Here is an 11,144-nt window from a genome sequence, read left to right as displayed (position 1 = left end):
CTGGAGTGTAACTTTCAAATCTCCAAAGAATGATAGTGATTTCATAATTATCAATGGATCAGATGCATTAACCTTATCATCATTGACATTAATATAAATAAAATAAAAGTTCAGATTAATCCTTTGAATAAAACAAACACATGATTTCTCGTTATCTCTTTCTTTTTGTGTGTATTTAATTTTTATCTGATTTATATTTCTTCTTAATCAAAATACAGTCAAGATTAAGGCTTAGAGAAATTTATAATTACATGTTTTTTGTTTTTTTTATTATTATTATTTATTTTTTTTTAAGAATAAGGATATTCCTAATCCTTAATCCCAGGGCAATAAGATACCAACAAACAGCTCATATTTTATTAACAAAATATAATTTATTAACGGGTTATTTACAACTACAGCACTACAGAGCATAAGTTAAAAAGTAATACAGTTACTCCATTGCACACAACTCACACCTAATGAAGTATTTAAGTTTACGAGAGGCAGAGGAAGGACAAACATGGAAAAAAAGTCTATAAAATCTTGAAAGTTCATATCGACTCATTTAGGCTAAAATTCCATTAAAAATAGTACATACAGAATACATTATTTTATACCGGATTCGACGCGTGGCCTTAAAGAAGTCCACGGGATTTTTTATATATATATATATCATAGATTATTAATTATTATTATTACCATTAATGGATTTCATGTTGAGATTTCTGGAGAATCTGAGTTTTTGTTTGTTTGTTTGTTTGTTTTTGTTTATTTTGAAATTTAATCATTCGAGTAAAATTTCTCTCTCTCTCTTTTGATTATTTCTTTTTTTCTCTCTCTCTAAGTCAAGAGAATTTATACTAGAATTATGTTTCCTGGTTTCTTGTTTCTTATTATTTATTGATTTATGATTATTCCCTTTGAGTTTCTTTCGAGGTAAGAAGTCCATGTGCAACAGTCAGCCATTTTTGGGGGGCGGGGCGTGATATACACAATAACGTGCTTGTGCCGTTTTTTCTGTTCTATGTACATGACAAGTCCTTAAGACTCACTCGTCTTTGTCGATAAAATTTTTGGCTTTTTTTTTTTAATAGGGGGTTTCCTTTTTCGTTTTAAATTTAAATATATATATTTATATAAATCTACTTCCTCCTCCTCCTCCTCCTTCTTTCTCCTTAATTTTCTCCTCTATTTCTCTTCTCTTTCTCTCCGTTTTCTTCCCTTCCGCTTACTCGACTCTGACCCTCTTTGCCGCGCACTGCGAGTCGACCATGTCCTCGTCCGCCGTCACGTCGATGGGCTCCTTCTCGTCGTCCTCGTCGTCCATGCCCTCGTCGACGGGCATGTCCTCCGCGGTCGAGTCGGTCACCTTGTCGACGAAGGAGCGGATCTCGTCGCTGAAGAAGTTGGTGGAGTTGTCGACGGCGGCGCTGCTGGAGTCGGGGGCGTCGGGCGAGTCGGGGGGGTTGGGCCCCTCCACCTCGTGCTTCTTGAGGTGGCGGTCGAGGTTGGTCTGCTGGCCGAAGCAGCGGTCGCACAGCGGGCACTTGAACGGCTTCTCCTTGTTGTGGATGTTGCGGACGTGGCGCTGCAGGTTGGACGAGATGCTGAACGAGCGCTCGCAGTACTTGCACTTGTACGGCTGCTCGCCCGTGTGCGTCCGCAGGTGCCGCGTCAGGTTGGCCGACCGCGGGAACACCTTGCCGCAGAACTTGCATGCGTAGCGGTCCTTGGCGCGGGGCATGTGCGTCGCCATGAGGTCGTAGGGGCGGCTGATGTCTCCGTAGGGGCGGCCGGTGTTGGACATGTGCGCCTTGAGCATGTCGAGGCCCGTGGTGCGGCTGAGGCCGAGGCCCATGCCGGCCATGTTGTTGTGCGGGAAGTAGGGAGGAAGCATCGGGTAGCGCGCGCCTCCGAGGCCGCCGCCGGGCAGCAGCGGGCTGCGGTCCAGGCTGCGGTCGAGGTTGCGGTACATGTCGAGGAGCGCCGCGGGGTGGAGCGGGCGTGGGTAGGCGAGCGGCAGCTTGCTAGGCGCATCTAAAAAAGAGGGGGGCTGCGGGGGGGCGGGGGCGACGGAGGTGGTGGTGGTGTCCTTGAGGAGCTCGCTGATGCGCAGGAAGGGGTGCTCGGGGCGCGGCCGCGGCTCCTCCACCGACTTGACCTCGAGCGGGGCGGGCGAGCGCAGCCTCTCCTCGGCCGAGTCGCTGCTGTGCGACATGCTCTCCAGCCGCCCGAGGAGCAGCTCGTCGCGCTCGCCGTCCTTGCTGCGCCGCAGCGTCAGGTCGAGCGGCTGCTCCTTCCGCTCGCCGGGCGCGCGCGACGACTCCACCTTGATCTCCTTCCGGGGCGGCTCGGGCGTCGTCTGGCGCTGGCTCTCGGCCGGCGACGGCGCCTTCGGCTCGTCCAACGCCTCGTGCGGCTCCGATCTGCGGGGCGACTCCCCGAGGGGGAACACGGACGCTTGCTTGGGCGAGTGCGAGGGCGAGAGGCGCGGCGGGGGCTGCAGCGCCGCCGGCTCGCGCTCCCGCACCGGGGACTCCACCGGCTCGGGGCGCGGCGAGATCTCCATGCGCGACGCGAAGTCGCCGCCGGGCTCCTTGTCCTCCTTGGGCAGCGAGAAGGAGGAGTCGCGGCCGCCGTTGGAGCCGGAGTTCTGGAAGGGCAGCAGGAGGGACGAGGTGAGGAGGGGGTGCTGGGGGCCGCCCACGAGGCCGGGCAGGGAGGGGAACATGGGGTAGCCGGAGAGGAGCGAGGGCGGCAGCAGGGGCAGCGGCGGCCGCGGGTACATCATGAAGGGGTTCGGCGGCGACGAGGGGACGCTGTTCATGGAGAGGCCGCCGTGGGACAGCTTGTCGTGGAGGCTGTGGTGGCCCGGAGGCAGGGACAGCGAGGGCGCCGTGTCGCAGAAGCGCTTGTGCTTGGCCAGGGACGTCACGGTGGAGAAGGCCTGGCCGCACTTGGTGCACTTGATCTGCAGGCGGCAGTCGGCGTGCATGCGCTTGTGGCGGCACAGGTTGCTGAACTGCGTGTACGCCTTGAAGCACACCTCGCACTGGAAGGGCTTCACGGACGAGTGGATGTGCGTGTGCTGCTTGAGCCCGGAGCTCGTGGCGAAGGTCTTGCCGCACTCGGGGCAGGCGTGCGAGCGCGCGCCCGCGTGCTGGTTGCGGATGTGCTTCTGCAGGACCATGGCGTCCGTGAACACCCTCGGGCAGTTCTCGCACGGGTACCGCTTGTACTCGCCGTGGATGGTCTTGTGCTGGATGAGGTTGGGCCGCCAGGCGAAGGCGCGCGGGCAGTAGTCGCAGCGGTACTGGCCGGCCGAGTAGCCGTGGGCGGTCACGAGGTGCTCGTCCAACCTGAGGGGGAACAACGGCTGCGGTTAGGCGTCGGTCCTCGATCAGAAGGGGGGATTGGGGACGAAAGAGAGAGAGAGAGAGAGAGAGAGAGAGAGAGAGAGAGAGAGAGAGAGAGAGAGAGAGAGAGAGAGAGAGAGCAAGAGTCCGAAGAAGAAGAAAAGCAAAAAAGCAACAACAACAAAAAAACTATCCTAAAAAATATAAACCAATACCAAACATTATAAAACACACAAATCTCAAAACTAAATCAATCCGAGGAAAAAAAATATTAATAAATAGATCAATAAAAAAAAAAAAAAGCAAAAAGACGTCTCAACTTACTCATCGTAATCCCCGAAGTGTTTGTCGCACTGCAAGCACCTGTGTCGCGAGATGTCTTCGTCCTCGTCTTCGTCATCACAGTCGTCACCTGTGTTCTCTGACTTCTCTTCCGGCGAACCCACTTGTACTTGCTCATCTGGGGAAGAAGGGAGACGAAGCGGCTGATGAATGCTGATGAGTTGGGGTTTCTGCTCGACTTTGGCGTCTAGTTGCAGAAAGGGAAGGTTTTTTTTCATTATCGATTTGTTTTTGATATTTATTATTATCGTTGTTATCTTTATTATCATTTGGTGGGTGGGGTGGGAGATGGAATAGAAGAGAAGGTAGTAAGGGGATAAGGAAGAGGTGATGAATTTGTCGAAGTATTAGGAGAAGAGAGAGTGGGAGGAGAAAAAGAAGAAGCAAACGAAGACGGAGTAGTAAAAAAGGGAAGAGAGAAAAAAGGAGTAGAAAGAGAAGGTATAGAAAAGGAAAACAGCAAAGAAACAGAAGTACCAAAAACGTGACACAAAGATGAGAAACAGAAACAGAAGTATAAGAAGAAGAAGAGGAAGAAGAAAAAACAAGGCTACAAAAAAGAAGAAGGGCATAGCTCCCAACAATAATAAAAAAAAACAAAAACAAATAAATCAACTCACCAATGGACGAGGTGTCAAGATCAATAACAGCTTTGCGAATCAGAAGCAGCTCCTCGGACTGTGAAATGTCCCTTATGGCTTCGTAAAATATCTGTCCAGCGAGAAGGAGGTGTCGTAGATTACCGTAGACGGGCGCTGCCGCTACCCTGATGTGTCGTAACCAGTTACCCATTTCTCCCGCGTCGAGCCAACCGCGGAGACCCGAGCGGATGGATACCACCTGGGGAAGGAGATAGAGAGTGCGGGGTTAGTGTTTATTTTCGCTATTTTAGGGGGTTAGATTTTTTTTTGTATTCATTTATCTGTCTGTTCTTTTATTTATCTTTTTGTTCTTTTGCTATAGGGTTTGATTTGGTTATTTGGACACCTAATAATTGAGTAATGACTATCACAACTGGGTTATGAGAAGGATAGAGATAATAAACAAGAGAGACCGCCGGGTTAATCCTAACCTATTTTTTTTAGTTCTCGCCCGGGAGAAAAAGAGAAAATCAGACCGTAAAAAAAACGAAGAACTAAAATCTAATAAACACACATCATAAACCCCCAAAACAAAGACAAACTTTATCATTCCATTTTCTCGGCCTCTTTCTTAATCATTTACGTCACGGGATTTCGACCTCCGTGTGTTATCGGAGAACCAAGCCTATCGCGCCATATGTGCCGCGGGATCAAACGTGAAGGAAGGAAGGAGGGGGAGGAGGAGGAGCTGAAGGAGGGTGAGGAGGAGGAGGAGGAGCTGGAGGAGGGAGAGTAGGAGGAGGAGGAGGGGAGGAGAAGCTGGAAGAGGAGGGGAGTGGAGGAGAAGCTGGAGGAGGGGGAGGAGCTAGAGGAGAGGGATGGGGAAGGGGAGGAGGGGGAGGAGCAGGAGGAGAAGAAGAAGAAGAAATCTCTCTCTCTCTCCATCTCCCACCATCCCTCTCTTTCCCCACTCCCTCTCTCCCTCCCTCCCTCCTCTCCCTCCCTCCCTCCCTCTCCCTCTCCATTGCGTCTGAGATTTGTCGCTACCAAACAGGTAATCCATGACTATCTGGCGTGATCCCGGAGATAAGAGTCTGCCATAAAAGTGACACCGGTACGCGATAAGGGAGATAAGAGGCTGTGTTCATGATTCGGGCATTATCTTGTTAGGAAGGCGATTGAGGGATTGGGGAGGGGGGTAGGGAGGGAGGGAGGGGGGATTAGGGGCTTGGTAGGGACGAGGGGAGGGGTAGGGGAGGATATTAGAGGGAGGGGAGGGGGTAAGGAGAGATAGGAGAATGGCGGCTGGATCGGAGATGAAAGAATAAGTATGAATATGAGAATGATGATAATGAGTAGTATTAATGATGTTTTTTTTAATGATGATGAAAATAATGTTAATAATTCACAATCATTACAATACATCTTTGAAAAAAAAGAGAAAACAACAAAGGAAAAATAAGAATCATAATTTTCTCGACACAGTGTTCAAACAACACGTGGAATCGTGGTAGTTTGTTCAGTGATACAGCTGTTCAACCACCGATAACGCACTCTACCTGGTCTGTTGTCACCCTCCCTCCCCTCCCTCCTTCCCATCCACCTCCCCTCCTCTCCTCCACCCACCTCCCTTCCTCCCTTCCTCCTCTCCATCCACCTCCCTTCCTCCCCTTCACCCACCTCCCTTCCTCTTCTTCGTCTTCTTTTTTTCACTTTTTTTCTTTCCTCACCCCCTTCGCTTCTTCCCCCACTCCCCCCACTTCGAACCTCCGCCCTCCTTTCCTCTCCCTTCTCTACCTCTTCCCTCTCCCCTCACCATCCCCTCTCCCTTCCCTCCACCTTCTCCCTCACCATCCCCTCAACCTTCCCCCTCATCACCCCCTCCCCCCCCACCATCCCCCCTCGCCCCGTCTCGCTCCCCCTTCCCTCCCCTCCCCCCACCCCTACGATAACCTTATCACGGTGACAACATCTGAGTCTCACATCTGACCTTGTGGAAGATGAGTGATAGGAGAGTGATTCGTGGGGAAGGGAGAAGAAATGAGAGAGGGAAGAAGGGAGGGAGGGAGCGAGGGAGTGAGGGAGGGAGTGAGGGAGTGAGGGAGTGAGTGAGGGAGGGAGGGAGGGAGGGAGGGAGGCAGGGAGGGAGCGAGGGATGGAGGGAGGGAGAGGGATATATACATATATATATATATATATATATATATATATATATATATATATATATATATATAGAGAGAGAGAGAGAGAGAGAGAGAGAGAGAGAGAAAGAGAGAGAAAGCGAAAGAACGAAATAAGAGTATGGACAGTTGGACACGTGTCTGCTTGTGTGTATGTGTATGTACCTACATATTGTCATCACGTGCACTCGATCAAAATTTCTAGTATCAGTCATGAACCCCAAAAACATGACATACTAGGATCACACCCTAATAAAACTCCCAACTAGTTGCCATAGTTGCCATGCCCGATATCACGCCCATTTTATTGCTGGTTTTATCCAACCAATACAGGCCAATCCGCCGCCCCTGTAAATTATAAGCATAGGCCTAAAGATTAATTTCTAACTTGAGTGTCTGTTTGTCTCTGTCGATCTGAGGGGTCGGGGTAGGGGTGGTGGAGGGGAGGGGTGTGGGGAGGGGTGAGGGGAGGGGAAGGGTGAGGGGTGAGGGGTAGAAGGGAAGGGATAGAAGGGGAGGGATGAGGTGAGGGTAGGGGGGTGTTTAAGTTTAAAGAGGAGGGGGAGGGGGAGAGGGGAGAAGGAGGAGGTGAGAAAGAGAACAGATCAGAAGAAGAAAGGAGAGGAGGAAGAAGACGAAGAATGGAAAGAACAAAAGAAAAAAATATATGAAAAAAATACATATAATATGAAATACTGATAGCCAGATAGATAGATGAATTAATAATTACATGAGTAGAGAGTACACAAAGATAACTCCAATAATGAATATAACAAAAAATAATAAGTTTGAAAACATCTTCAAATCTGAGGACATGTTGCAAGAGCAACTAGTTGACAGTTTCATCATAATATTTTCCAACGATATTTTCCCAGACAATGCAAAGGGGTGGCGCATATCATGAAAATATAATGATAAGGAAAGTCCAATATATATTTAATGATCACTTAAAAAAAAAAAAAAAAGAAGATTTTGTCTAGAAGAGATTTATATTAGTTATAAAAACACTGGGATCTGTTCACGTGAAAAGGTTAAAGATGCTCAGTTGATGGACACACGCACTCATACACACATACATACACACACACACACACACACACATACACACACACACACACACACACACACACAGTCACACACACAGTCACACACACATATGTATATATATAATTTTCCCCTATCGAACTTCAACCCCCTAACTCCCCCCTATCCATCTTCCCCCTCCCCCTCCTCCCCCACTTTCACCCCCTCCCCCATCCCCTCCCCATCCCTCCCTCCCTCCTCCCCTTTCACCCCTTCCTCCCTCCTCCCCCTTCCCCTCCCTCCCCCTCCCCCCTCCACCTCCCCCTCCCCCATTCCTCCCCCCTCCACTTTCACCCCATCCCCTCCACCTCCTCCCCTCTCCCTTTCCTCCCCCTCCACTTCCCTCCCTCCCCCCGCCCCATCCCCCCAGTAATCCGCGCGTGGCCATGCATACCCACGGCCTCGACCAGTGAAACCAAAGCCCCGATAGACCTCCGATATCCGAGCTCCGGCGTTACCTTCGGGCACGTCCTTCTGATGCCCTTACACTCGGGGCCGACAGGTGGGGAGCGCCGCGCCCTTGGAGGAGGAGGTGGTGGTGGTGGTGTAGGGGGAGGAGGTGGTGGTGGTGGAGGAGGTGGTGGTGGAGGTGGAGAAGGAGGTGGAGGAGGAGGAGGGGGGGAGGAGGGAGGAGAGGGAGGAGAAGGAGGAGGAGGAGGAGGAGGAGGAAGAGGGAGAGATGGTAATGGTGGAAGATAAAAGAAAATAAATAAAGAAAGAAAACATAAAGAAGAAGAAGCCAAGAAAAAGTAAATATCTTCTAATTTAAATATTTCACGACCACCCCGATGGCAACAACGAACATCAGGCTGAAGAGGGAAATAAATATAAGGGGGGCGTGGGGGGTGGAGGGCGGGGGGGGGGGTCATGAAGTGGATGGGTGGGGAGGGGGGGGGATGGAAGACTGTCTCCAGGTTTATGTAATTAGTCATGTTACATATCGCTGTTATTGTGTTTGTATTTGTTAAAAATGCTTTCCTTTATGTGATATCCTCCTATGTGCACGATATGTACGTACACGAATACACACACACACACACACACACACACACAAACACACACGCATACACACACACACACAAACACACACAGATATAACCAAGATATAACAATATGCACACGTGTTATACTTCTATCGTTCTCTGCGACGTATAATTAATATCATATTTTTATTCTCCGTCACCTGTTCTTCAGAAGACTTCATTATCTCTGAGTTTTGTTCATACTGATCTTTTGAACTTTTTTTTGGGGGTGGGAGGGAGATGGAGGGAGGGAGGGAGGGAAGGAAGGGTGAGAGGGAGAGGTTGAGTGAGTGAGAGAGAGAGAGAGAGAGAGAGAGAGAGAGAGAGAGAGAGAGAGAGAGAGAGAGAGAGAGAGAGAGAGAGAGAGAGAGAGAGATGAAATCCACGCTGAATATATGACAAAATATTAGAAGACCAAACATAAATAAAAAAATAAAAAAATACAATCCTCAAAAAATGAAAAAAGAGAAAAAGAAGATGATGAAAGAGACTGAAGAAGATAAAAAAAAAACGAGTATTGTTTTGAACAAAAGATGTACGTGATGCGCACGGGGTCCACAGACAAAACACGGGAGGTGAATCATGAGTTTAAATTATAAAAAAAAAAGAAAAGAGAAAAAAAAACTGATAATGATAATAAAAAAGTTCGATAAGACACCTTTGTCACATAAGTCAAGGACACTTTGAAGATTCATTATTTGAGTGTTATTAGTATATAATAATATGCATCTGTTGTATTTTTTTTTTTTTTTTTTTTTTTGTAATTACATCTGAAGGGGAGAGAAAGAAAGAAAGAGAGTGAGAGAGATAGAGAGATAGAGATAGATAGAAAGGTAGATAGAAAGATAGATAGATAGATAGATAGAGAGAGAGAGAGAGAGAGAGAGAGAGAGAGAGATGGAAAGAGAGAGAGCAAGAGAGATAGATATATAGATAGATAGATTGATAGATAGATGTATAGATAGATAGATAGAGAGAGAGAGAGAGAGAGAGAGAGAATCTTTTCATCCTCTTTTTCATTTTCTGCAAAATATCTTTCGTTCACGACACACACTCCAATTACTGAAAGTTTACAGAATCCTACGCTTGTTTTATCGATTGCTTTGGGAAGTGAAAGGCATCTCTGTTGCAATTGCATTAGACAGATGTGATCATTAGCGTCCTTGTTTTGGCTCAGGTAGAGTCTTTGTCGATCAGGCATACCTCATGCACAGGTTTTTTTTATCATCGCTGAAGAAGAATATAAAAAAAACGTGTGGTAAGATCTCTGTGTTTGTTTGTCTGTTTTTTCTCTTAGTGTTCTTTTTAGACACACTCTCTCTCTCTATCTCTCTCTCTCTCTCTCTCTATCTATCTATCCATCTCTCTATCTATCTATTTATCTATCTATATTTCTTTCTCTCCTCCTTTTCTTCTCCTCTCTTATTCTTCCTTTTCTTTTTGAATCAAAGGAAATAAGAAAAGAGAAAGTAAACTTCTTCTCGCTACTGTGTTTTGCAATCCCTGCCCTTTCCCCCTCCCCCTCCCCCTCCACTCTTTTTGCCCCCTTTGCCCCCCCCCCCCCCGCCCACCTTCTCATACACCATCATCCATTTTTCTTTCTGTCTCTTTCCTTTTTTTCTTTCTCTTTCCCTTTCTCTTTCGCTCTCTCTCTCTCTCTCTCTCTCTCTCTCTCTCTCTCTCTCTCTCTCTCTCTCTCTCTCTCTCTCTCTCTCTCTCTCTTTCTCTCTCTCTCTCTCTCTCTCTCTCTCTCTCTCTCTCTCTCTCTCTCTCTCTCTCTCTCTCTCGCCCCCCCTCTCATCCATTCCTCTTTCCCTCCTTTTCATCTTCCCCCCCTCCCACCCCCTCTATCTCTTCACCCAAGCCCCCCATCACCCTACTTACCCCTCCATCAGCCCCCTCCTCCAGCCCCCCTCCATCAGCCCCCCTCCATCAAGCCCCCCTCCTCCAACCCCCTCCATCAAGCCCCCCTCCTCCAGCCCCCTCCACGTCTCAAGAGCTTACTCCAGTTTACCACTAATCTGCGCAGCGGGTTTCCGAGGATTATGTCGGGCATAATTCGGGGACTTTTCTTTCCGCCGCCCGTGCCAACCATCAGCCGTGTCGCCTCGATCTCCAGGGCGGCTGTGACGGGGCGAGGCGCGGCGAGGCGAGGCGAGGCGAGGCGAGGCTGTGTCTCGAGCCGTGACTTCGGGGCTTCGTCTGGGGTTTTAAGTTTTTAGATTTTTGTTGTTGTTGTTGTTGAGTGGGGGAAGGGGGGTTGGGGGTTGCTGGTGTTGTTTATTTGGGGGGTGGGGAGGGGGTTATTGGAGATTTTGGTTGTTTTATTTTCTTGGTTGTGGGTATATTGGTGTGTTTTAGGATAGGTTGCGTATTTGGGTTGTGTCTTTTTCGTTTTTTAATATCTTTCTTACTCTCTCTTCCCTCTCTCTCTCTCTCTATCTCTCTATCTCTCTCTATCTATCTATCTATCTATCTATCTCTCTCACTCTAGCTCTAGCCGACCAACCATGCAAGCAATCGGACGAGCGGCTGGAAACCTCCCGCGGTTCGAGCCGGGTAATCCCTTCCGCGCCCGCGCCTCCGCACAGACACAGA

General features: G+C 48.7%; 1 protein-coding gene across 2 annotated transcripts in view; it reads right to left on the bottom strand.

The window, feature by feature from the left end:
* Positions 1 to 343: 343 nt before the first annotated feature.
* LOC122260131 (transcription factor hamlet) overlaps positions 344 to 11,144 on the bottom strand; it is a 55,767-nt gene continuing 44,966 nt past the window's right edge. Inside the window, exons 3-5 of one of the 2 annotated variants that reach the window (XM_086537617.1) lie at positions 4,301 to 4,520; positions 3,663 to 3,867; positions 344 to 3,341 (exon numbers count right to left, since the gene is read on the bottom strand). In XM_086537617.1, coding sequence (XP_086393743.1) covers positions 1,211 to 3,341; positions 3,663 to 3,867; positions 4,301 to 4,520 — 2,556 coding nt within the window. In that variant the 3' untranslated portion in view covers positions 344 to 1,210. The remainder of the gene's footprint in view (positions 3,342 to 3,662; positions 3,868 to 4,300; positions 4,521 to 11,144) is intronic. The other variant, XM_086537618.1, reaches the window with a different exon arrangement.

Source organism: Penaeus japonicus, unplaced genomic scaffold (assembly GCF_977035675.1).
Source record: "Penaeus japonicus unplaced genomic scaffold, GWHDUDI00000001_assembly GWHDUDI00000006, whole genome shotgun sequence".
Classification (NCBI taxonomy): domain Eukaryota; kingdom Metazoa; phylum Arthropoda; class Malacostraca; order Decapoda; family Penaeidae; genus Penaeus; species Penaeus japonicus.
Note: the sequence above shows the minus strand (reverse complement) of the source record. Positions and strands in the feature narration are given on the sequence as shown.